Source organism: Scyliorhinus torazame, chromosome 13 (assembly GCF_047496885.1).
Source record: "Scyliorhinus torazame isolate Kashiwa2021f chromosome 13, sScyTor2.1, whole genome shotgun sequence".
In the NCBI taxonomy this organism is placed as follows: Eukaryota; Metazoa; Chordata; class Chondrichthyes; order Carcharhiniformes; family Scyliorhinidae; genus Scyliorhinus; species Scyliorhinus torazame.
In genome coordinates this window covers 78,325,565-78,352,928 of record NC_092719.1, presented here as the reverse complement: position 1 = coordinate 78,352,928, position 27,364 = coordinate 78,325,565, and the positions used below count along the sequence as shown (strand labels likewise).

General features: G+C 47.7%; 2 protein-coding genes across 5 annotated transcripts in view; one reads left to right on the top strand and one right to left on the bottom strand.

Annotated features, from left to right (window-relative positions):
- dnai7 (dynein axonemal intermediate chain 7) overlaps positions 1-1,153 on the top strand; it is a 184,643-nt gene extending 183,490 nt beyond the window's left edge. For all 4 annotated transcript variants that reach the window (XM_072471822.1, XM_072471824.1, XM_072471823.1 and 1 more), the window contains one exon: positions 710-1,153. In XM_072471822.1, the coding sequence (XP_072327923.1) occupies positions 710-997 (288 nt within the window). In that variant the 3' untranslated portion in view covers positions 998-1,153. The remainder of the gene's footprint in view (positions 1-709) is intronic.
- Positions 984-27,364, bottom strand: part of lrmp (lymphoid-restricted membrane protein) — a 238,493-nt gene continuing 212,112 nt past the window's right edge. The window contains exons 37-39 of the mRNA XM_072471820.1: positions 25,346-25,456; positions 8,977-9,087; positions 984-1,691 (exon numbers count right to left, since the gene is read on the bottom strand). Coding sequence (XP_072327921.1) covers positions 1,448-1,691; positions 8,977-9,087; positions 25,346-25,456 — 466 coding nt within the window. The 3' untranslated portion in view covers positions 984-1,447. The remainder of the gene's footprint in view (positions 1,692-8,976; positions 9,088-25,345; positions 25,457-27,364) is intronic.

Genomic DNA, 27,364 nt, shown 5'->3' with positions numbered 1-27,364 from the left:
GGGATGAACCCGAACCCATCATCGGGGAGGGTCCAGGAACATCACATTCTGAAATCTCACCGGCGCAAATACCATTCTGGCCTTCTCACAAGAGTTAACAGCCATAACAGGATTTGTGTCCATGGTGAACGGGCCTGAAAATCGCACTATGCTTCCTAATGCTATATTTAAATTAGGCCCAGGAATTAACTGCATGCAGATACTGGAACAACTTCAAGCCAGTAAGTGGACTCAACTTGATTATAATATCACCAACACCCCCCCCCCCCCCTCCCCCATCCCAATCTCGCCTTGCTCCCCACAGTTTCCCATATCATTCTTGCTGGGTAAAGTATAGGGGAGATTTAAAATTCAGGCCTCTAGGGACAGATGAAGTCACCATCTACCCATCATTCCCAGTACAAATGGGGCCAATATGTCAAAATGATATTAATGGAGGAGGAAATTTATATCTCCTCGGGTTAAATAGAAATAGATCGCATCTACCACTTGTTAAATATAAGTGGACAATTTAGATTGCCTCTCAGCCAACTAAACTGGCAGAGGATAGAAACCAGAGTGTGTCTAGCAAGCCTTTCATTGACGCACAAATTCCTGATGCACGTTGGAGTTGAAGTAAGCAACTGGCACAGCAAAAACTGATATAGCACAGTCTGAGCTCAGATGAATTTACAAAGCGGTACCTGCTTTTTCTTCTGTTGAACCACAGGCCTGTGAAAGTTTGAGTAGCGAGATGATAGCAGATGAGGACTGGTCTCTCTATATGGTGCGACCAGAGAGGTCACACAAGCTCAAGATGAAGGAATCCAGTGAAGAACTGTCAAACGAAATTGCTGAAAATACCGACTTTTACTCTAACTTGTACCACATGATGAGGGGCTTAGCCAGTGATGCTGCAAAGGAGAGAATTCTAACCATAGACAACCTTTTTAATAGCAATATGCATGAAATTCTGGACGCCACGCAGCTGCTCACACACACAGTGCAGGTCAATTGAAGACTTTATTGAGCACGATTTCCACAGGAACATCTAAATGTATTAAGTTTACAGACACATGTTCATATTGTTGCTCCTTACATTCAAATGTGTCTATTAAAAATTCACAGTGTATGGGAACTTCACGTGGAGAACAGTAAAGATATTTTAACTGTTTCCTAGTGACTAAATTTGCCTTTAACAGACAAAATATTAGAGTTGAACAGCTATGTAAAAATATTTTCTGATACAAAATGGTTTAAGATTTTCTAAACGTTGAAACAGCCCAGAAATACCTAAAAGAGTGTTTTGTCCAACTTAATGCTTCCTCGTGTGATTTGCCACAGCTAAAATCTTAAACATTGTTTTTAAACTAAAATACAATCCTATTACACCATTCTCAGCAGAAAGTAAAGAAGATTCTGAGAATTGAATTCCAAAGCCTGCTTGTATGTTAATCGGAATGGTTAGTTATACAGGGGGCTGCCCATTGTGTCGGAGTTCTGTGTAAGGCCACAAAAATTGCCGTATCGCTTTCCAGGTGGCACCAGTGGGCACAGAAGCAGCATCAACAGATGTGTGGAAAGACCAGCCGATGAGAAAACTGCCCAAAATGCTTAGTGAGAAAAGTAGTATAACTGGCAGCCAGGGCCTTCGGTCACTTTTGGAAAAAGCAGCCCACAAGTTTGCTAGATGGTCTGATATCCCTCGATACCTGGAGAAGAATAAAAGAAAGAAGTCAAGACGTAAATCATACACACAACTCCTCGATCACATATAAACTCGAAACTCAAAATCAAATGGAGGAAGAATATTCAAATGCTGGAAAAGATGCTCAGTTGCTGTCTACATTAAAGAGGTAGAATTTGAGCACTAAGTGAATCAACAGATTAGAAAATGGAGTTGCTGTGGAAGTTCAGTTGTCATCTTATTGAATAGTGAAGCAGATTCGCTGGGCTGTATGAAGTAACCTTGCTCCATTTCATATGTTCACATACGCTGACATAAAACACCTATTGAATCAAACAGAAGTTAAAGGAGGGTTGACATTTTAATTCATTGGAATTCCTGGGTTCCAATGAGTGGACTAAATTCACAGTGTTAATCCACGTCTTCTCTTCATAGAGGCTGAAAGAGGTTTGTCCATTTTTTAATATTTGTATGGTTCTTGCTTTCAATCTCTATCCCTCCCCACAAACCCCCACCCACTCACCCTTCTACGGGAGCACAGATAAGATGAAGACCAACAGGATCATGATCATTAGTTTTGGTGTGAAGTTCTAGTGAAGAGCTATGTATCAAGGTTCAGAAGGAACTGGGTGAAAAGGAAATGGTAAAATCACCACTACAGTTTTGCGGCAAATCAGTAGTGGGTTGCTGATATTTGGCACTGAAAACACCACAATATAAAGCAGGCTTTTATATTAATGTTATCCACCAGCTCCAGTAAAGAACTTGCATTTATACAGCACTTGAACTTTGTGAAACTTCCCAAGGAATTTCACAGGAGCATTAGGCAGGTTTCGACATTGAATTACCCAAAATGACAAATCAAGACAAGAAACCAAAAGCTGGATCAGAGATGGGTTTTAAACAGCAACTTAAAAGGAGAAGAGGGAGGCGGAGAGACTCAGGGAAAGAATTCCAGAGCTTAGGATGTAAAACCTAAGGCATGGCTGTCTTTGCAGGAGCAAAGGAAATCCAGCCACAAGTCTTGGAAAGCCAATCAGAATTGTTGTTCGACTGCCAGAGCCAGTCTTATTGCAGAGACAAACTGCGTGACTGTTGAGCATGACAAGGCACATCGTCTCGGGTACCATCATGAGACCTCCAGTACCCTACGCATGCACATAGTGGCCAAGGTGGCACAGCAAACCCATTCAAACAGACAGAACCTCAGTCTGCCCTGCCCACAGTGTATCCAGTTCATTGGCAGAACAAATGCACATTTACAATATACACGCAGCAGAGCAGGACCCAATTATTTATCTTTCATAACCTCATTGTTCCAATGCAGAAAGAAATTTGACTTTTAAAATTAGGACATTGCTTTTCTTTACCCCAACACAGAACACAGAAGTTACTTTGAGGTAGGCAAGAAGCATGGAGCACTGTGATTTTAAAAGGAGAAATGCAGATTGCAATAAATTATACTGCAATTCCTTTAAGCGACACGCGAATCGGTCTGCAACTGGGGGCAGGAAACACATTGTACAAACGACAGGTAACTACAGCATTAATTGGGGCCACCTAAGGCACAGATCTACACTTCACACATCTTGTCCTTTCAAGAGAATTAGCTCCACATTGCCTGGAGAAGCTTGAAATTTAGGGCTGGGACAGCATTATTGAGAGGCATTTGAGCAGTGGAGCAGTCACCAGAATGCCATTGAATGTGCGGGTGACGGCAAATTAATCTTTCAAGGTGTTCAGGGCCATGGAGGTGTTATTGTCAGGGATACGGATGGTTGTCCTGGTGGGGGATTCTGGAGAATGACACTTTCTGGGGTAGGGTATTAAGACCTCACACTGACTTGAAGGAGTCCATAAACTTGACCATGCCTTGGACTACTGCATGGAGAGCCACATGCGGCAACACCCAGTATGCATGCAAGAACAGCAAGATCTGTGCATGGTGCATGGCTCTGTTATGTGGAACCATAGTAGGTTAAGGACACTTAAGACGACAATATCAGCAGGTGTCCCACTGGTGGCTGGAGGGCATACAGCTGTGTCCTGACAACATACCCCGCACTGCCCTTCAAACCAAGGTGAGTCACACCAAGAGCTGAATGAATCTAAAGCCGAGGGTCAGATTTCCCTGCACAGAGAGAATTTCACCATACTCATATTCCCTAAGCCCCTGTCGGGACCATCTGTGATCCAAGGTCAAATGACGAAGACTACTCCTGCTGAGATGCAGACTGTGCAGTCACAAGAAGGGTCCCTGCACGACGAGGCCAACCATCATAATCCATAGAGCTGTATAGCCAAGGGTGTGTGCAGCCTGCCTCTACCTTGGAGACAAAGGGAATGTGGCATAGGAGAGCACAGAGGGAATGCTGCATAGGAGAGCACAAGGGGAACGCTGCATAGGAGTGTCCACGTATGGAGGCTTCGGTGTCAGTTGAATCATAAAGGGTCACTGTGGTGTGGTGGTTAAGAAATACCTCAAATTTGTACCTCATCAAACTCTCAACGAGACCTCTGGAGACTGCAGCTAGTAGACCTTCTCAATGTGTCACCTGTATGGGTTGGCTTGTTTGTACCTCTGTAAAGGTACAGTCTTCAGCTAATGCCAGACATGTGCTCGGTCACAATCTCCACAGGGATTCCACAGCCGAATGGCTGTTGAATGAGGTGGTACCTAGCGGCAACAGCAGCAGTTAAGAAGTCCTCAGCTTGTTTCCAGACCCATCCTGTGAGGTCTTAGTCTTCAACCCCACAGCATAGCCTCCTCTGCCTTGGACTCCCAGGCCGCCTCCTCCAAAATAAATGGGCCCAACTTGCCCACTTCCACCTAGAGTGCCACACTCCTCTGCTATGCATATTGTAACACACCACTACCATCTGAGAAATCATAGCTGGTGAGTATCAGGGAGTACACCAGAGGTACGAGTTTCATCTTTAGCAGGTCTATGGATTAATGAGTACTTTTGTTTGATGATGGCTGTCATTGTATCAGGATGCTTGAGTGGTGTTAGAAACCATCTCGTGTATTGAGGTTTGGGTTCGGGTGTTGGGGAGGTTTGGGTTCGGGTGTTGAGGAGGTTTGGGTTCGGGTGTTGAGGAGGTTTGGGTTCGGGTGTTGAGGAGGTTTGGGTTCGGGTGTTGAGGAGGTTTGGGTTCGGGTGTTGAGGAGGTTTGGGTTCGGGTGTTGAGGAGGTTTGGGTTCGGGTGTTGAGGAGGTTTGGGTTCGGGTGTTGAGGAGGTTTGGGTTCGGGTGTTGAGGAGGTTTGGGTTCGGGTGTTGAGGAGGTTTGGGTTCGGGTGTTGAGGAGGTTTGGGTTCGGGTGTTGAGGAGGTTTGGGTTCGGGTGTTGAGGAGGTTTGGGTTCGGGTGTTGAGGAGGTTTGGGTCCGGGTGTTGAGGAGGTTTGGGTTCGGGTGTTGAGGAGGTTTGGGTTCGGGTGTTGAGGAGGTTTGGGTTCGGGTGTTGAGGAGGTTTGGGTTCGGGTGTTGAGGAGGTTTGGGTTCGGGTGTTGAGGAGGTTTGGGTTCGGGTGTTGAGGAGGTTTGGGTTCGGGTGTTGAGGAGGTTTGGGTTCGGGTGTTGAGGAGGTTTGGGTTCGGGTGTTGAGGAGGTTTGGGTTCGGGTGTTGAGGAGGTTTGGGTTCGGGTGTTGAGGAGGTTTGGGTTCGGGTGTTGGAGGTGGTTTGGGTTCGGGTGTTGAGGAGGTTTGGGTTCGGGGGAGGGTTTATTAGTTGGGTTAAGCTCCTGTATAGAGCCCCGGTGGCGAGTGTGGTCACGAGTATTTCCGGCTGTATCGAGGGACGAGGCAGGGGTGCCCCCTGTCCCCTCTGCTGTTTGCATTAGCAATTGAACCTTTGGCCATGGCGTTAAGGGAGTCGGGGAAATGGAAGGGAGTGGTTCGAGGGGGAGAGGAACATCGAGTGTCACTGTACGCAGGTGACCTGTTGCTGTATGTGGCGGATCCAGTGGAGGGGATGGTTGAGGTCATGCAGATCCTAAGGGAGATTGGAGACTTTTCGGGCTATAAGCTCAATGTGGGAAAGAGCGAGCTCTTTGTGGTGCATCCGGGGGATCAGGGAAGAGGGATAGATGACCTACCGTTGAGGAGGGCGGAAAGGAGCTTTCGATACTTGTGGATTCAGGTAGCTAGGAGGCACTGCACAAACTCAATTTGACGCGGATGGTGGAACAGATGGAGGAGGATTTTAAAAGGTGGGACATGTTGCCACTCTTGCTGGCGGGCAGGGTACAATCGGTTAAAATGGTGGTCCTCCAGAGGTTTCTTTTTGTTTTTCAATGCCTCCCAATTGTGATTACCAAGGCCTTCTTTAAGAGGGTAAGCTGGAGCATTATGGGATTTGTGTGGGCGAGTAAGACCCCGAGGGTAAGGAGGGGGTTCCTGGAGCGTAGCAGAGATAGAGCGTTGCCGAACTTGGGTGGCTACTACTGGGCAGCCAACGTGGCGATGATCCGTAAGTGGGTGATGAAGGGAGAGGGGGCGGCATGGAAGAGGTTGGAGATGGCGTCCTGCAAAGGAACGAGCCTGGGGGCGCTGGTGACGGCACCGCTGCCGCTCTCGCCGACAAGGTACACCACGAGTCCGGTGGTGGCGGCAATGCTAAAGATCTGGGGGCAGTGGAGACGGCACAGGGGTGCGATGGGAGCCTCGGTGTGGTCCCCGATCAGAGATAACCATCGGTTTGTCCCAGGAAGGATGGACGGGAGGTTTCAGAGCTGGCATCGGGCAGGGATTAGAAGAATGGGGGACCTGTTCATCGATGGGACGTTTGCGAGCTTAGGGGCACTGGAGGAGAAATTTGGACTACCCCCGGGGAATGCCTTCAGGTACATGCAAGTGAGGGCGTTTGTGAGGCAGCAGGTGAGGGAATTCCCGCTGCTCCCAGCACAGGGGATTCAAGACAGGGTGATTTCGGGCGTATGGGTCGGAGAGGGCAAGGTGTCGGCGATATACCAGGAGATGAAAGAGGGGGAGGCTTTGGTAGAGGAGCTGAAGGGTAAATGGGAAGAGGAGCTGGGGGAGGAGATTGAGGAGGGGCTATGGGCTGATGCCCTAAGTAGGGTTAATTCCTCTTCCTCGTGTGCCAGGCTTAGCCTGATACAATTTAAGGTGGTTCATGGAGCGCATATGACGGGGGCGAGGCTGAGCAGGTTCTTTGGGGTGGAGGAAAGATGTGGGAGGTGCTTGGGAAGCCCGGCGAACCATGTCCATATGTTTTGGTCATGCCCGGCACTGGAGGGGAGTTGCGGGAACAGCATCTAAGGTGGTGAAAGTCCGGGTCAAGCCAAGCTGGGGGCTAGCACTATTTGGAGTAGTGGACGCGCCGGGAGTGCAGGAGGCGAAAGAGGCCGGTATTCTGGCCTTTGCATCCCTAGTAGCCCGGCGAAGGATCTTGTTAATGTGGAAAGAGGCGAAGCCCCCCAGCGTGGAACCCTGGATCAATAATATGGCAGGGTGTATCAAATTGGAGCGGATAAAGTTTGCCTTGAGAGGATCTGTGCAGGGGTTCTACAGGCGGTGGCAACCGTTCCTGGACTATCTCGCGGAGCGTTAGATGAAGGTCGGACAGCAACAACAGCAACCCGGGGGGGGGGGGGGGGGGGACATCGTTCGTGGTGGGGGAGGTGTTTTTTTCTGGGGGGCATTTGAGCAAGGAAACACATGAACGATCCGGAAAACTGACCTGTACGGGAGGAATCCAATGTACAAAGTTCTGTATCTTATTGACTTTCCATGTTCATGTCTTGCTATGCGAGCTTGCTTTCTTTTTGTAACGGTGGGGGGGGGGGGGGGGGGGGGGGGTTTGTTTGTATGGTTGAAAATTTTGTTGAAAAATTCTTAATAAATATATTTTTTTTAAAAAGAAACCATCTCCTGAGGGCATCCCTAGCCTCCATGGAGCAGGTTAGAATGGTGAGGCACCCTTGCCTCGAATTATAAATGGATGGTGGCAGCACCCAGGGAAACAGGCACAGACATGCACGGTGATCTTTTGATAATCATACACCAGCTGCACATTGGTGAATAGTAGCCCTTTCTGTTCACCAATTGGTTCAGGTTCTCTGTTGGTACTCTGATGGTGACATGTATACGGTCCACAACACCCTGGACCTGGGGAAGCTGGCTATGGAGGTGAGTCCATGGGGAGGGGGAGGTTTGGGGGAGGGGAGGGGGGGGGGGGGAAAGAAGAGAAAGATATATATATATATATATATTAAAAAAAAGGGGAAAATGTGTACAAACTGTGCCTATTAATGGTATGTGTGGATGTTATTTGTAACAATATTTGGTTTGAGATTGGAATAAAATATATTTTTTTAAATTGAGGTGAATCCGGACACTTTCAGAGCTCAAGGGGCCGCATCAGTCTTGAAGGTTACATCAGTCACCCTGGAGAAAAGGGCATCAGTCACAGCATGGATCAGAGTTGAGCAGCTAACCAGGAGAGATCTGCAGCAGATGCTTGGAAGCAGCTGGAGGCAAAGAGGTTTGAAGGCCACAATTCCTTCAGCGTAACAGTCAAGGCATATCAGTGCATAGATCTTGGGAATGTATAAATCATGAAGAGGGGCACAGATGATGATGATCTCCCTAACCTAGAGAGATCAAGCCGCCTCCTGCATGGATACACTGCTATTCCTGCTGCCCGGTGCCTCCTCCCCCTCCTTCATACTATCTGCCTGGAGACCCTGCTTCATGGCATATGAATGTTTGCTGCTGAACTTGAATCAATGTCCACTCGCAGAATTGTCCTTCGATGGCAGATTTCTGCCAGCCTCCCCCACTCTGGTACAGCTTCAGGAACTCTCCTGGCTCTTTCTCAGTTAAGTATTGGTAAAAGATGCTTACTTGTAGCAGGTAGCGAACATTCCCACCCTAGCAAAGAGCCTCTGGCTGTGCTCACAGACTGCAAAACCTGCCACGCTTCTGAAAACAACACGCCTTGATGAAAATATAATTGGATGTGAAAAATCGCATTTCAGACGGGCTTTTAAAATGGGGTCTTTGCACGAGTGTTGTATATGACCTGTCACACCTCCTACACCCGACAAAACGGATCCGTGCTTTCACCTTTAGCTGAGCGATGCAGGTTTTCTCATTGTCGGGATGGCAAAATCTGATCCAAAATCTGAGTGTTCTCTTCACACTTGCGTACCTCGTACAATTATTACATGCCGCTAGTTGTGATCACCTCACGCTATCAATTCAACTAGGGTAAATACAAGACATTACGCTTTTACAGTGCCATAATGTGTTAGCTGAACATTTCAGCGTGGTTAACAATATACTTACACTACACATGTTTCAGCCTTTGAACAGTTGTCTGCTTCGGTTAAGATAGCTTCTTCTGTTTCCTCTTCTTTTTCTTCCTCCTCTTGCGATTCTAGTCCTGGAACATTCCTACTGCATGGCAACAAGGTGGACAGAACAGATGCAGATAATTTCATTTTTAGTTTTTCCAGATTATTTCCTACAGCAAGCATCACACGATGTCAGACAGATTGTCAACAAAGTCATTGGGCGTTTGATGGAAGATTTATTTCTCCATTTAGATTGTAATTTGCCTTTATAGACCACCTTTAATATAGAAAGAAAATCCCAAGCACTTCAGGAAAGGAAAGGAAATGGTGACTTCGAGAAAAAACTTTCAGAAAGACAATTGAAGAGTGATTTAATGATAGATTTTGAGAAGACTTCTAGATCATCCCTACTAAAGGGGCTGGTTTAGCACACTGGGCTAAATCACTGGCTTTTAAAGCGGATCAAGGCAGGCCAGCAGCACGGTTCAATTCCCGTACCAGCCTCCCCGAACAGGCGCCGGAATGTGGCGACTAGTGGCTTTTCACAGTAACTTCATTTGAAGCCTACTTGTGACATTAAGCAATTTTCATTTCATAAAGTACAAAACAACAATAACTTGTATTTATATTACACCTTAACCATGTGTGGAAGGACGGAGGAACTTCAGAGAGCAAGGCTGATACAGGTAAAGACACCAACATCAGTTTTGTGATGGCGGACTGGAGAAAGGGAGGGGCATACCTGTTAAGTAATGGGTTAAGAGACATTCCAATTAGTTGTCTCATTTATGTTAAGTATGCAATAATTGACACTGATATTTGTGGTAGTCACCACTGTTGTATTATATTGTATATACTGCACTGCATACGAGGGTATTACTGTAAGGCCCCTGTACTACAGGTACGGGGGTATATCCCTGCCTGCTGGCTCCGCCCAGTAGGTGGAGTATAAATGTGGGTGCTCTCCGAACGGCAGCCATTTCGGCAGCAGCTGTAGGAGGCCACACATCTGTGTAATAAAGCCTCGATTACTCTCTACTCTCGTCTCGTCGTAATTGATAGTGCATCAATTTATTACATGGAGATTTTACAAAGATGGATCTCCGCATCAAGCCGGATCGCCTGCAGCTGCATCCTCAAGCAGACAATGCCAAAAAGGACTTTGCACATTGGCTAGGTTGTTTTGAAGCATACATTGAATCTGCGACAGACCTAATCCCAGAAGCACAGAACCTCCAGATTCTATACACGCGGCTGAGCTCTGATGTCTTTCCCCTCATCCAGGACGCGCCTACCTACACAGAGGCCATGGCGCTACTGAAGGAGAATTACGCTCAACAGGCCAACAAGATCTACGCCAGGCACCTCCTGTCCACGCGACACCAACTTCCCGGTGAGTGTGGAAGATTTCTGGCGTGTCCTGCTCGCCCTGGTGAGAGACTATGATTGCCAGGCCATTTCTGCCACTGAACATTCTAACCTGCTAATGAGAGACGCGTTCATTACGGGCATAGGGTCGGCCTACATCCGCCAGCGCCTTTTAGAAAGGGCTACGCTCGACCTTGCAGCGACCAAGAAACTAGCGCTCTCGCTCACAGTCTCCTCACACAACGTACAGGTGTATGCACCTGACCGCACAGCCCACCCCTCCTGGGCATCATGGACCCCGCCAGCGGCCACCCCATCGCGGACCCCATCAGCGACCACCCCCAGCCAACCCCACGCCTGCGCCGCGAGGCAGCCAACCAACCCCAGGGGATCCAAGTGCTACTTCTGCGGACAGTCAAAACACCCCCAGCAGCGCTGTCCGGTGCGGAGAGAAAGGACATTTCACTGCAGTATGCCATGCCTACTCAATTGCCGCTATTGTCCCTGCACCCCCCGCGTGCGGTCAGTGGGTGCCGCCATCTTCCTCGCCTCAGACCACGTGCGGCCCGTGGGCGCCGCCATCTTGCTTGTCTCACAACGAATGGGCGGAGCCATCTCGCCTGCCCCAGGACACGTGCGGCTCGAGGGCGCCGCCATCTTCCCCGCCTCTGGACCCCTGCCCGTTGGACTCCTAATCGGGCCACTCAATGCCTGCAACCACCGACAACCAGCCACACCTCACCTCCGTCACGATCGACCAGGCCTGACCACACAACATCGCGACCGCGTCAAAGGTGAAGGTCGACGGGCATGAGATATCCTGCCTGCTGGACTCCGGGAGCATGGAGAGCTTCATCCACCTCGGTACGGTAAGGCGCTGCTCCCTCGCGGTACACCCTATTAACTAAAGAATCTCCCTGGCCTCCGGATCCCACTCCGTGATGATCCGGGGGTACTGCATCGCCACCCTCACCATCCAGGGTGTAGAGTTCAGCGGCTCCCAGCTCTACGTCCTCCCAAACCTCTGCGCTGCCTTGCTACTCGGCCTGGACTTCCAGTGCAACCTCCAGAGCCTAACCCTGAAATTTGGCGGGCCCCTACCACCCCTTACTGTATGCAGCCTCATGACCCTCAAAGTCGACCCGCCTTCTCGGTTTGCAAACCTCACCCCGGATTGCAAACCCGTCACCACCAGGAGCAGACGGTACAGCGCCCAGGACAGGACCTTCATCAGGCTTGAGGTCCAGCGGCTGCTGCGGGAAGGTATCATCGAGGCCAGCAACAGCCCCTGGGGAGCCCAAGTGGTAGTGGTGAAAACGGGGGAGAAAAACCAGATGGTCGTTGACTACAGTCAGACCACCAATCGGTACACGCAGCTCGACGCGTACCCCCTCCCATGCATATCTGATATGGTCAATCAGATTGCACAGTACCTGGTCTTCTTGACAGTGGACCTGAAATCTGCCTACCACCAGCTCCCCATTTTCAAGGCGGACCGCCCGTACACCGCGTTTGAAGCAGACGTCCGCCTTTCCCATTTCCTTAGGGTTCCCTTCGGCGTCACTAAGGAGGTCTCGGTCTTCCAACGGGAGATGGACCAAATGGTTGACCGGTACGGACTGCAGGCCACTTCCCCGTACCTGGATAACATCACCATCTGCTGCCACAACCAGCAGGACCACGACGCTAACCTTTCCAAATTTCTCCACACCCCCAAACTCCTCAACCTAACCTACAACAAGGAAAAGTGTGTGTTCAGCACGAACCGATTAGCCATCCTCGGCTATGTGGTTCAGAACGGAGTTCTAGGGCCCAACCCCGATCGCATGCGCCCCCTCATGGATCTCCCCCTTCCCCACTGCCCCAAGGCCCTCAAACGATGCCTGGGGTTCTTTTCGTACAACGCCCAGTGGGTCCCTAACTATGCGGACAAAGCCCGCCAACTCATCCACGCCACCTGTTTCCCACTGACGGCCGAGGCTCACCAGGCCTTCAACCGTATCAGCGCCGACGTCGCCAAGGCCGCGATGCACGCGGTCGATGAGACGCTCCCCTTCCAAGTCGAGAGTGATGCATCAGACGTCGCTCTGGCCGCCACCCACAACCAGGCAGGCAGGCCCGTGGCATTCTTTTCCCGCACCCTCCATGCCTCCTAAATTCGGCACTCCATCGAAAAGGAGGCCCAAGCTATCGTTGAAGCTATGCGGCACTGGAGGCATTACCTGGCCGGCAGGAGATTCACTCTCCTCACTGACCAATGGTCGGTTCCCTTCATGTTTAACAACACACAGCGGGGTAAGATCAAAAATGATAAGATCTTGCGGTGGAGGATCGAGCTCTCCACCTTTAATTACAAGATTTTGTATCACCCGGGTAAGCTCAACGAGCCCCCTGATGCCCTGTCGCGAGGTACATGTGCCAGCGCACAAGTGGACCGACTCCGGACCCTGCACGACGATCTCTGTCACCCAGGGGTCACCCGCTTTTATCACTTCATTAAGGCCCGCAATCTGCCCTACTCCATCGAGGAAGTCAGGGCTGTCACCAGAGACTGACAGGTCTGCGCGGAATGTAAACCACACTTCTACCGACCAGACCGTGCGCGTCTGGTGAAGGCCTCCCGCCCCTTTGACGCCTCAGCGTGGACTTCAAAGGGCCCCTCCCCTCCACCGACCGCAACACTTATTTTCTCAATGTGGTCGACGAATATTCCAGATTCCCCATCCCATGCCCCGATATGATGTCTGCCACCATCATCAAAGCCCTCAACACCATCTTCGCTCTGTTCGGTTTCCCGGCCTACGTCCACAGCGATAGGGGATCCTCATTTATGAGCGATGAGCTGCGCCAGTACCTGCTCAACAGGGGCATTGCATCGAGCAGGATGACCAGCTGCAACCCCGCAGAAACGGGCAGGTGGAGCGGGAGAATGGGACGGTCTGGAAGGCCGTCCAGCTGGCCCTATGGTCCAGAAATCTCCCGGCCTCCCGCTGGCAGGAGGTCCTCCCCGACGCACTTCACTCCATTCGGTCCCTCCTGTGCACGGCGACTAACGGAACCCCCCCCCCCATGAACGTCTCTTTGCCTTCCCCAGGAAGTCCACCTCCGGGGTTTCGCTCCCAACGTGGCTGGCAGCTCCAGGACCCGTTCTCCTCCGCAAGCACTTGCGGCTCCACAAGGCGGACCCGTTAGTTGAGAGGTTACAGCTACTCCACGCAAACCCACAGTACGTCTACGTAGCGTACCCGATGGCCGCCAAGACACATCTCCCTCAGGGACCTGGCACCAGCTGGGTCCCCACACACACCCCCCTCTGCCCCAGCGCCACCCTCACTTCCCCCAGCGCAGCTCATCACAGCCCCCACTCCAGGACAATCCGTCCTCCCCTTGGTCCCACCCAGGGATGAAGAGGATGTCAACACGCTCCCAGAGTCACCAATGACCGAGCCACGCCTGACTCGCCACCAGCACTGCGGGCTCTCAACGACAGATCAAGGCGCCCGACCGTCTAAATTTGTATCCTTCTCTGAAATTTTAATGACAACCTGTATGTAAGTAGTTTTCCACCACCCCCGCTGGACTCATTTTTAACAGGGGGGTGAATGTGGTAGTCACCACTGTTGTATTATATTGTATATACTGCACTGCATATGAGGATATTACGGGAAGGCCCCTGTACTACAGCTACGGGGGTAGATCCCTGCCTGCTGGCTCCGCCCAGTAGGCAGAGTATAAATGTGTGTGCTCTCCGAACGGCAGCCATTTCGGCAGCAGCTGTAGGAGGCCACACATCTCTGTGTAATAAAACATTGATTACTCTCTACTCTCGTCTCGTCCTAACTGATAGCGCATCAATGTAAAGGAGCTTCAGGTGGCCTGTGTGTCAGGTGATGTGATGTTAGAGTTTTGTGCAGAGTCTGTTGAAGTAAATTAAAGGTGTTTGTGGAAAAGGAGCAGAACCTTTGACTCTTTATACACCAGCAGCTAAATGTCTAACAAATGGTAGCAGAGGATGGTTGCTGTGCAAATGTGAAGGGTTGCAAATTACAACTTTTCCGGACCAAACAAGGAGTGAGTAAGAAGAAACAAACCCCAAAGATATATGGCTGAACCTAGGATAAAGATGGCCGGATTTGACTTCCCCTCCTTATTTTCTGAAAGGCGATCATACGACCAATAGCGAAGTGCAGTAGTTATGTGGACTACGGTAACTGCTTGAGAAAGAGAAAACAAGGTATGGCATTGGCTCTTTCTCTACCTATGACAGTAAAATCCAGAGCAAAGTGTTTTCTGAGCTGGAATTGGAAGAGTTGGACTCAGAAGAAGGTCTGCAGACTCTATTACGTTATATGGACAAGATTTATAAGAAAGATGACTTGTTAAGTGCTTATGAAGCATGGTCGGATTTTGATAGGTTCTTGAAAATAGAGGATTTCTCCATTGAAGTCTATATACTGGAATTTGGCAGACTATATAAAAGGCTGCAGAAACACAACCTGGAATTTCCACAGTCTGTGTTGGCCTTTAAATTACTTGACTGTGCTAGAGTGAGCAACATGGATAGGCTCCTGGTTTTGAGAGGAGTTCAGTTTGCGGATAAAGATACCTTATTCGATCAGATGACCGAAGCTTTAAAAAAGTTTCTGGGGAAATATTCGATTCCGATGGCTCTGATGACCCAAATAGATCAGCGTGCAATAAAGCAGACTATGGAAGAAACACTACTAACAGGTTGGCGAAATCGCACGGCTACAAACAGGTTCCAATATTATAGAAGGAGATCGGGACCCGGAAATTATGAAGACAGAAACCCAGTTAGAACCTACAATAGGAAGGTGAACCCCAGAATGCATGGGGCATGATAAATCGATGTTTTCGATGTGACTCTCAATACCATTATGCTTTCAACTGTCCAACACGCTATAATAGAGTGTTTGAAGCGACACATGACACGGAAGGGTCAGAAGAGGAAAAAGATAGTGACCAGAAAGAAGGCATTGTCCTATTGACAAGCAGTTTTACGCCGGTAATGAGGGTGTTGGTTGCAGAATTCTTCAATTGTGCTGTATTGGACAGTGGCTGCACATCTACTATGTGTGGAATTGACTGTTACCTGGACTCTTTGAATGCTGAAAATCGTGACAAGAAGTTCCACAAGTTTCAGGTTTAGGGATGATAATATTCTGAAGTCGCTGATCCCTTGCAATATTGCCGGAGTGAATCATTTAATTAGCACGGATGTTGTATTAAGTGAGATACCTTTGCTTCTGAGCAGACCGTCGATGAAGAAAGCACACATGAAACTGGATATGGAACAGGATAAGGCAATAGTTTTTGGAAAGAGGGTGGACTTGCAATTTACAGAGTCGGGACACTATTGTATTCCATTACTGACAAATAATGTTTCAAGTACAGTTGTTAAGGATGTGTTAATGGCAGTTGAAAATGGGACTTTAGCTGATAAAAAGCTTGTTGTATTAAAACTGCATAGGCAATTTGCGCATCCGTCTCCTCGGAGGCTTAAACATTTATTAAGGATTACCAGCCTCCAGCTTGGGAAAGGACTACAATTAGTTCTACCTTTGCTGAGCATTTAAATGCATTACATAGCAGTAGAAAAGCTTTTTTGGAAGCAGAAGTCTCTGAAAGAATTCACAGAGCTTTGAGTCATAATGTACGGCCATCTTTTCACACTTTTTCAGCAAGGAGGCATGGTATACTATAAGAGAGACAATTCTAACGAATGGAAAGGCCCAGGGGAGATCATAGGCATAGATGGCAAAACAATTATTTTGCAACATGGCAATCAAACTGTTCGGGTACATTCATCAAGGATAATGGGTACAGATTACAAATTTTCAAATTTAGACAGAGCAGACAGACATGACGAGGAACCAGGGTCATCTGGTATGCATGTGTTACAGAACTATGAGGACCAGTTAACGGATATAGACAGGGTTTCTGTAGAGGAACACAACACTTCTGATGATTTAGAACAGGCCATTTTTACGAAAGGACACACTGCCAAAAGTTGGTACAAAAGTGACATACTTGCCTGAAGGGTCTAGTCAATGGAAGGATGCAACTGTTATTAGTAGAGCAGGGAAGGCCACTGGAAAGTATAAACATTGGTTGAATGTACAGCATTCAGGGGAAGGAGTCAAGACAATGGATTGGGAAAACGAAGTTCAAAAATGGAGGGTACAGAAACGCAGTGCCAGTTCAGATAGTACATCGGATAGTGAACAGGTCTGCAGGAAAAGGTCGAGAACTATTGAAAGGACATCCCACAGCAGAAGGGAAAGATCAAGCAGTAGCAGCACAGAACGAGATATCAGGGGGGAGAGGGGACTTGGTTTATCAAGGTCTCGGAACAGGAGTAAGACTACAAATACTAATAGGAGTAGAAGCCCACATGCACGTGAGATTTTGGTGGATTCCAATAAGTTAGATGAAAAAGTTATCAAAGATGCCAAACAGCAAGAACTGCATAGTTGGAGTGAATTTGGGGTATACATGGAAGTACCGGATAGGGGACAAAGAGCTCTATTCCACAGATGGATTTGCATGGAAAAGGTTCTTCCGGATGGAATTTATAAGGCAAAGGCCAGGCTTGTGGCAAGGGGATTTAAAGAAAACTTAGAAGATCAGGATGGGTAGATTCACCTACGGCAGGAAAGATCATTTTAAAGATCTTCTTGGCTCTATTAGCCACAAAGGCATCGGAATGCAAATCTATAGATATAAAAGCTGCCTTCTTGCAGGGGCATCAGCTCCAGAGAGACATTTTTCTCCATCCTCCTAAAGAGGCAGCTAACACAGAAAGGGTACTCTGGAAGTTGAACAAATGTGTATATGGATTAAATGATGCGTCGAGAGTCTGGTATTTTTCGGTAAGATCAGTTTTGTTAAAGTTAGGCTGTTGCCAGTTGAAAGTAGATCTTTCAAGTGGCCTTTGTGTCAAATGACGTGATGTTAGAGTTTTGTGCAGAGTCTGTTGAAGTAAATTAAAGGTGTTTGTGGAAAAGGAGCAGAACCTTTGACTCTTTATACAACAGCAGCTAAACGTCTAACAGTACCAGCATATGAACACATTATTATTATGAATTAGCAGTAGGCTACTCAGCCCCTCGAGCCTGCTGCACCATTAAATAAGATAGCTGATCTGATTGTAACCTCAACCCTACATACCTGTCTACCCCAACAAACATTCATCCTCCCACCTTGTTAATCAAGAACCTATCTAATTCTGCCTTAAAAATATTCAAAGACTGCTGTCTTTTGGGGAAGAGAGTTCCAGAGACTCACGACCCTCAGAGAGAAATAAATTCTCACCTTGGTTTTAAATGAACGGCCCCTTATTTTTCAACCATTAGTTCTGGAATCTCCGACAACAGGAAATACCCTCTCCACATCCACTATGTCAATACCCCTCAGGATAAAGTCAAATCACCTCTTACTTGTCTAAACTCTAGTGGATACAAACCCAATTTCTCCAAACTGTCCTCATAAGACAATCCACCCATTCAGGGTATTAGTCCAGCAAACCATCTCTGAACTGCTTCTAACGCATTTACTTCTTTCCTTACTCTAGATGTGGTCTCACCAATGCCCTGTACAACTGAAATATAGCCTCCCTATTTTTGTATCCAATTACCCTCACAATAAATTCTAACTTTCTATCAGCTTTTCTAATTACTGCTGTTCCTGTATCCCGGCCTTTTGTGATTCATGGACTAGGACTCCCAGATCCCGCTTTACCTCAAGAGCTCTGAAATCTCTCACCATTTAGATAATATGCTTATTTTTTATTCTTCCTCAAAATGGACAATTTCAGGTTTTGTACTGAGTGCTGGATTTGGTGCATTTGAGTGCTATAGTGAGAGTTTGGTGACTGAGGGAGTATAAGAGTTACAGGGAGGTAACCACACCCAAGGTACAGGACAAGAATAGCTGGGTTACAGTCAGGGAGAAAAAAACAAACAGGCAGACAGTGCAGGGATCCCTCGTGGCCGTTCCCCTTCAAAACAAGTATACCGTTTTGGATGCTGTTGGGGGGGGGATGACCTACCGGGACTAGCGGCCAGGTCTCTGGCACCGAGTCTGGCTCTGGGGCTCAGAAGGGAAGGGGGGAGAATAGAAAAGCAATAGTTGTAGGCGATTCAATGGTTAGGGGAATAGATAGGAGATTCTGTGGTCGCGAGCGAGACTCCTGGAAGGTATGTGGAGGAACAGATTGGGAAACAGATTTTGGAAAGGTGCAGAAGTCACAGGGTAGTAGTCATGGGTGACTTTAACTTCCCAAATATTGAGTGGAAACTCTTTAGATCAAATAGCTTGGATGGGGTGGTGTTTGTGCAGTGTGTTCAGGAAGCTTTTCTAACACAGTATGTAGATTGTCCGACCAGAGGAGGGGCAATTTTGGATTTAGTACTTGGTAATGAACCAGGGCAAGTGATAGATTTGTTAGTGGGGGAGCATTTTGGAGATAGTGACCACAATTCTGTGACTTTTACTTTAGTAATGGAGAGGGATAGGTGCGTGCAACAGGGCAAGGTTTACAATTGGGGGAAGGGTAAATACGATGTTGTCGGACAAGAATTGAAGTGCATAAGTTGAACATAGGCTGTCAGGGAAGGACACAAGTGAAATGTGGAACGTGTCCTTGATATGTATGTCCCTGTCAGGCAGGGAAGAGATGGTCGCGTGAGGGAACCATGGTTGACAAGAGATGTTGAATGTCTTGTTAAGAGGAAAAAGGAGACTTATGTAAGGCTGAGGAAATAAGGTTCAGACAGGGCATTGGAGGGATACAAGATAGCCAGGAGGGAACTGAAGAAAGGGATTAGGAAAGCTAAGAGAGGGCATGAACAATCTTTGGCGGGTAGGATCAAGGAAAACCCCAAGGCCTTTTACACATATGTGAGAAATATGAGAATGACTGGAGCGAGGGTAGGTCCGATCAAGGACAGTAGCGGGAGATTGTGTATAGAGTCTGAAGAGATAGGAGAGGTCTTGAACGAGTACTTTTCTTCAGTATTTACGAATGAGAGGGGCCATATTGTTGGAGAGGACAGCGTGAAACAGACTGGTAAGCTCGAGGAGATACTTGTTAGGAAGGAAGATGTGTTGGGCATTTTGAAAAACTTGAGGATAGACAAGTCACCCGGGCCTGACAGGATATATCCAAGGATTCTAAGGGAAGCAAGAGATGAAATTGCAGAGCCGTTGGCAATGATCTTTTCGTCCTCACTGTCAACAGAGGTGGTACCAGGGGATTGGAGAGTGGCGAATGTCATGCCCATGTTCAAAAAAGGGACTAGGGATAACCCTGGGAATTACAGGCCAGTTAATCTTATTTCGGTGGTAGGCAAAGTAATGGAAAGGGTACTGAAGGATAGGATTTCTGAGCATCTGGAAAGACACTGCTTGATTAGGGATAGTCAGCATGGATTTGTGAGGGGTAGGTCTTGCCTTACAAGTCTTATTGAATTCTTTGAGGAGGTGACCAAGCATGTGGATGAAGGTAAAGCAGTGGATGTAGTGTACATGGATTTTAGTAAGGCATTTGATAAGGTTCCCCATGGTAGGCTTCTGCAGAAAGTAAGGAGGCATGGGATAGTGGGAAATTTGGCCAGTTGGATAACGAACTGGCTAACCGATAGAAGTCAGAGAGTGGTGGTGGATGGCAAATTTTCAGCCTGGATCCCAGTTACCAGTGGCGTACCGCAGGGATCAGTTCTGGATCCTCTGCTGTTTGTGATTTTCATTAATGACTTGGATGAGGGAGCTGAAGGGTGGGTCAATAAATTTGCAGACGATACGAAGATTGGTGGAGTTGTGGATAGTAAGGAGGGCTGTTGTCGGCTGCAAAGAGACATAGATAGAATGCAGAACTGGGCTGAGAAGTGGCAGATGGAATTTAACCCTGAAAGGTGTGAGGTTGTCCATTTTGGAAGGACAAATATGAATGTGGAATACAGGGTTAACGGTAGAGTTCTTGGCAATGTGGAGGAGCAGAGAGATCTTGGGGTCTATGTTCATACATCTTTGAAAGTTGCCACTCAAGTGGATAGAGCTGTGAAGAAGGCCTATGGTGTGCTCGAGTTCATTAACAGAGGGATTGAATTTAAGAGCCGTGAGGTGATGATGCAGCTGTACAAAACTTTGGTAAGGCCACATTTGGAGTACTGTATACAGTTCTGGTCGCCTCATTTTAGGAAGGATGTGGAAGCTTTGGAAAAGGTGCAAAGGAGATTTACCAGGATGTTGCCTGGAATGGAGAGCAGGTCTTACGAGGAAAGGTTGAGGGTGCGAGGCCTTTCCTCATTAGAACGGAGAAGGATGAGGGGCGACTTGATAGAGGTTTATAAGATGATCAGGGGAATAGATAGAGTAGTCAGAGACTTTTTCCCCGGGTGGAACAAACCATTACAAGGGGACATAAATTTAAGGTGAAAGGTGGAAGATATAGGAGGGATATCAGAGGTAGGTTCTTTACCCAGAGAGTAGTGGGGGCATGGAATGCACTGCCTGTGGAAGTAGTTGAATCGGAAACATTAGGGACCTTCAAGCAGCTATTGGATAGGTGCATGGATTACGGTAAAATTATATAGTGTAGATTTATTTGTTCTTAAGGGCAGCACGGTAGCATTGTGGATGGCACAATTGCTTCACAGCTCCAGGGTCCCAGGTTCGATTCCAGCTTGGATCACTGTCTGTGCGGAGTCTGCACATCCTCCCAGTGTCTGCGTGGGTTTCCTCCGGGTGCTCCGGTTTCCTCCCACAGTCCAAAGATGTGCAGGTTAGGTGGATTGGCCATGATAAATTGCCCTTAGTGTCCAAAATTGCCCTTGGTGTTGGGTGGAGGTGTTGAGTTTGGGTAGGGTGCTCTTTCCAAGAGCCGGTGCAAACTCAAAGGGCCGAATGACCTCCTTCTGCACTGTAAATTCAATGATAATCTATGATTAATCTAGGACAAAGGTTCGGCACAACATCGTGGGCCGAAGGGCCTGTTCTGTGCTGTATTTTCCATGTTTGATGTTCACATTTTCCCACATTATATTCCATTTGCCCTCTCAAGTAACATTGCAGAAATAGCTGCAAATCAGGAAATGGGAGGACAGAACTCGGCTCTTTACAATTTATTTAAATAACTTGGATGAAGGGGCTAAAGGTATAGCCCTCTCACTTAACCTATCGATGACCCTTTGTAAACTCCTTATGTCCTTTTTCACTTTTCTACTTATCTTTGTACAGGCAGCAAATTTAGTAACTATACCATTAGCCCCTTCATCCAAGTTATTTAAATAAATTGTGAAGAGCCGAGTTCTGCCCTCCCATTTCCTGATTTACAGCTATTGTCCTTCATTGCTAGAGGGATGGAGTTTAAGACTAGGGAGGTTCTGCTGCAATTGTATAAGGTGTTAGTGAGGCCACACCTGGAGTATTGTGTTCAGTTTTGGTCTCCTTACTTGAGAAAGGACGTACTGGCACTGGAGGGTGTGCAGAGGAGATTCACTAGGTTAATCCCAGAGCAGAAGGGGTTGGATTATGAGGAGAGGTTGAGTAGACTGGGACTGTACTCGTTGGAATTTAGAAGGATGAGGGGGGATCTTACAGAAACATATAAGATTATGAAGGGAATAGATAGGATAGATGCGGGCAGGTTGTTTCCACTGGCGGGTGAAAGCAGAACTAGGGGGCATAGCCTCAAAATAAGGGGAAGTAGATTTAGGACTGAGTTTAGGAGGAACTTCTTCACCCAAAAAGGGTTGTGAATCTATGGAATTCCTTGCCCAGTGAAGCAGTAGAGGTTCCTTCATTAAATGTTTTTAAGATAAAGATAGATAGTTTTTTGAAGAATAAAGGGATTAAGGGTTTATGGTGTTCGGGCCGGAAAGTGGAGCTGAGTCCACAAAAGATCAGCCATGATCTCATTGAATGGTGGAGCAGGCTCGAGGGGCCAGATGGCCTACTCCTGCTCCTAGTTCTTATGTTCTGCGATGTTACTTGTGCCCTCTATAGTGGAGATAGATGCAAAATATCTTGTTTAATTCATTCACCATAGCCCTACTTTCCATTACCAATTCCCCAGATGCACTTTCTATAGAACCAATGCTCACTTTGTTAACTCTTTCTATTTAAATATCCATGGAAACATGTTCTCTCCACCTTTATATTACTGGCTAGTATTTTTTCCCCTTCCTCAATCTGTCATTTTTTTGATCTTCTTTATTCTCTTTCCAATCTTCTAACTTGCCACTCGTCTTTGCACAAATAAATGCATTTTCTCTCAGTGTAATACTGTCTTTAACTTTAGTTAACCACAGATGATGGGTGCTCCCCTTGAATTTTTCTTTCTCATCGGAATGTGTCAGTTCTGTATATTCTGAAATATCCCTTTAAATATCCGCTACTGAATCTCTGTTGATCCAACCCTTAGGCACACTTGCTAATTCACTTCAGCTAACTCCAGTTTCATGCCTTCATAATTGCTTGTATTTAAGTTTAAAATACTAGTCTTGAATGCACTCTTCTCTACCCCAAACTGCACGTAAAATTCAAACATATTATGATTGCTGCTCCCATCTCATTAAACAATACCAGGTCTAGTATAAAGTGCCCTCTGGTTGGCTCCAGAACATGCTGTTCCAAATAACTTTCCTGAAAACATTCCTCATGTGTGCTATCTTTGATTTTTCCAGTCTATAAGCAGATTAAAATCCCCAATGATTATTGCAGTGCTTTCTGACAGGCTCTCATTATCTCTTCCTTTCTACTCTATCCTACTGTGTAGTTACAATGAGGGAGCCTGTACACCACTCCCACAAATTACTTACCGTTATCATTTTTCATCTCTAGCCAATCCGCTTCTACATCCTGGTTTCCTGAACTTGGGTCATCCCTCTCCAATTTGCTAATATCCTGTCCTCCGGAGCCTATCAGAAACATCTCGCTCTTTGCGATATTGAGCTTGTACCCGGAGAAGGAGCCAAACTCACTCAGAATCCCCAGAATCTTGTCAAATGACTCCCTCGTACTTATTAACACAGCCACCCCTCGTCTTCATATGAAGTCCTGAGTGGTCGACCTGACCAACTCGCCCCCTTCTCAATCACATCTAGTCCGCCACCTTTAAATGAGTCTCCTGGAGAAATTTTAAGTCCACCCCCATGTGTTTCAGATGATCAAATATGCACAACCTTTTAACAGGTCTATTCAGGCCCTGGACATTCCATGTTCCCAATCAAGTGAAGGGCCACCTATCCCCTCACCCCGGTAATCAGCCATATTTTCGCTTGAGCCAATCACCTAAAGTCGTCAAGTCATGACCTTTGGGGCCCCTGAGAGACATCCACTGCTACCGACTTCTATATCGGAGTGTCCTGACATTACTCACACTGTCAGCTTCCCCATCCGATCTCCCACCCCATCTCCACACCCCCAGGCTAAACCAAGAAGAATAAACATTCAAAACCCTGCCCTCCTCACGTCCCCCACATCCCTTACATTTACTGGTTCTCACACCAGTATGGTGGCCCTCGCACGGGGCCTGCGACTACCCAGAACCGTCCCTAACCCTAACCCAAACCCCATCAAAAATAAAACACCCCTATCCCACTCTCCACATCTCCCCAGCCCCCCAAACATCAAACACACCTCAATAAAACGGAAAACAGGAAGGAGAATAATAGAGAGAAGAACATAGCAAAGATACAGGAATGCACAGCAATCAAACTAACAACAAGATTATCAACGGCACAGAACAACCACATTTTGACGTATTTACAGATTCCCACTCCCCCGGTCCCAAAGAAACTTGTCCACCTCCTCCGGGGTGTCTAAAAAGTGCTCTTGTTTACAAAAGGTGATCCACAAACGGGCCAGATACAAATTCCAAATCTCATAACTTCCTTGTGCAGGACCACCTTGACTTTGTTGAATCCGGCGCAGCATTTAGCCAATTTCACACTCCAATCGGGGTATGTTCCGATTACGCTTCCCTCCCACAAGGTCTTCTTCGCCTGCCTGGCCCACCTCAGAATTTTTTCCTTGTTCAGGGAGCGGTGCAGTCGCACCATCATTGCTGTTGGCTGCTTGCCCACCTTTGACTTTCTCCTCAGCACTGCGTCCACGGTCAATCTCCGGGGAGGAGGGGCGGGGCCGGTAAAACTCTCATATACCAACTGCTGCAGCATCTGTGCGAGTTGTGAGCGCTCCAACCCCTCCGCAGACCCACTATTCGGGTATTTTGCCGATGTGCTCTATTCTCCAACTTGTCCACCTTATCACATACTTTTTTGAAGCTGTCAGCCATCAAGGAAAGCCCTGCTTCCACTGAGGCCAGCCGGTCCTTGTGGTTGGCGACGGATTTCTCCATTTTCTGAGGCGACGCGCCCATAGCCTCTAAACGCTGCTTAACTCTCTCCACTGCTGTAATCGGATCAATGGCCTTACCAGATCGTCAGACGTTTCCAACCTCTGTTTCTGGAACTGAGCAGGTAAAAAATCTACCAACTGAGCAGCAGACCATTGGGCCGGAAGTACTGACTCCATGCCCGCCGACATCGCGCCTTCAGCCGCGCCCTTCAGTACCTCACCCCCTGCATGCAGCCGCATTTTTTTTCCTTCGTTACTCTTTGCCTTGTGCATTCCGAACCTTGCACAAAAAATTGCCGACACCTTCACCAGCGCGAATCGGGACCTCAGGACCACATTCAAAGGTCCGACCGGGATTAATGGGCGGATAAAGGTTTCCCGCGCAAGCGCCACCAGGTACACGGCTGTTTAGCCCATGGCCGCCACCGGAAGTCACAATGTGGTTGACTCTCAACTGCCCTCTGAAATGGCCGAGCAAATCACTCCCATCAAGGGAAATTAGTGATGGGTAAATAATTGCAGGCCTTACCAGTTAGCCCAATGCCCATGAAAGGATAAAGGAACTAAACACTTTACGTGGATAGATACTTGCATCAAAATTAGGGACTCACCCTTTATTCACTGGTCGGTTGTCCTTGTCACCCCAGGTACAGGTGCTGATAAATCGATGCAGTGTTGGTCGGGAGAGAGAAGGGTCATTTTCTTTTTGCCCTAAAAATTTCCTAAAGCAAGATGTAAAAATTCAGATAATTATCAAAAATAATTGCAGTTTAATTAAGTGAAGCAGGTGGTGCTATGCTGGGTGCAATAGTGGGAGGGACCTAAAATGGGTTTTGCGCCGGGCGTCAAGCTGCACGTGATGCTCCCGACCCTCTACGTCTGATGCATCTGGATTGCTCCCTCGAAGGATGTGATCCAGATAAGCATATTTAAATGAGTTATCAGGCTCATTAAAATATGCGCAGCCCATTTCAGGCCACAGTCTCCCAGCATTCACCACAACGGTGAAGCCTGATGCCGCCACCAGTTAGTACTGGTCTCCAAAAACCAAGACCAGACACGATGACCACACCGGGGTGCCCGGTGGCCATTGGAGCCCTGGGTGGACAGGGACAGTACAGGGCAGGGATGCCAGGGTGACACTGCCAGGGTGCCAAGGGGAGATGTCATTGGGTGGGGCCTAAGGAAGGCCACGTCCATGAATGGTGGGGGGGGGGGGGGGGTTAATATGGGTTATGAAGGGTGGAGGGGGCAGAGTAATGAAGGGGAGGTTATGAAGGGTGGGGGTGTGTGAAGGGGTGGGGTCTGAACGTCTCCATAGCAGGGTATGCCTATGAGGAGGATGGATGGGTGTGGGGCTGTGTCACCCTCATCCCTGGATGGTTTGGGTGGGGTGTGTCACATGGACTTTTAGTGATGGGAGAGGGGAGGGGGGAAAGAGGGAGTTTGCCCCTACATGGTCAGCAGTATCGTCCCAGTCTGCGGGGGATCATGATATCCATTGGTACGGGGTGAGGGGGACCCTCACCTCACTTTGAGGTCTGGGCACTCTTTAGAAATGGCGTCCCGATCTCCAAGGAGCCCGTCTTGCCGACGTGGCTAGTTTCCCCACTGGTGACTGCAGAAAAAAATTCGAAGTGTGGGATGTGTCAGCGAGAAACTCACTAAGCTCCAAATAAATGACAAGTTCAAAAAAAAACAAATGACTTAGTGTGGGTGAACTGCGATCTGGATTGCACCAAACACCCGGTGGAAATCATCCCATGAAACCCACTCAAAATGAGTCATTTTTGGGGGAGAATTGCACCCCAAGTTTTGATACACCTAGACATTGTTGTGTAAAGACTTTAAAATAGATGTTAAAACTAAGCTTTTACCCTCTTGGGCATGGCATTTTGTCACTTTGGGCTGTATTCAAGACTATTTCACTGTGGAACTGATTTTATATGCTGCTGGGCAGTAAACTAACCATCGAGGATTGACTGCCAGATGTAGACCCTGCCTGAATTTTCATTCCATAGTTCCTTACCTACCAACCAAAGGCGGCAAAACATATTCCACAAAGGATATAATGTTGGAATTGTAAAAAAACACTGGTGAGGCCACAACTGGAATAGTCTATGCAGTTCTGGCCACCACATTACAGGAAGGACATTATTGCTCTGGAGGAGTGCAGAGGAGGTCTACAAGAATGTTGCCAGGGCTAGAAAAGTGTATCTACGAGGAGAGATTGGATAGGTTGGAGTTATTTTCCTTGGAACAAAGAAGGCCGAGGGGTGACTTAATTGAGGTGTACAAATTGTGGGGGGAGAGATAGGGAGGACAGAATAAAATTGTTTCCCTTGGTGGCGAATTCTAGAATCAGGGGTCATAGGTTCAAGATAAGGGGCAGAAGGGACATGAGGAAGAACTTTTTTTTACGCAGAGGGTAGTGGGAGTCTGGAATTCGCCCCCCGAGTTGGTGGTGGAGGCAGAAACCCTAAACTCTTTTAAAAAGTACCTGGATCTGTACTGTAAGTGCTCTCAGCTACAGGGCTATGGACCAGGTGCAGGAAGGTGGGGTTAGAAAAGGCACCTGGGTGCCTTGGGCTGACAGGGACAAGATGGGCCAAATGGTCTCCTTTTGTGCT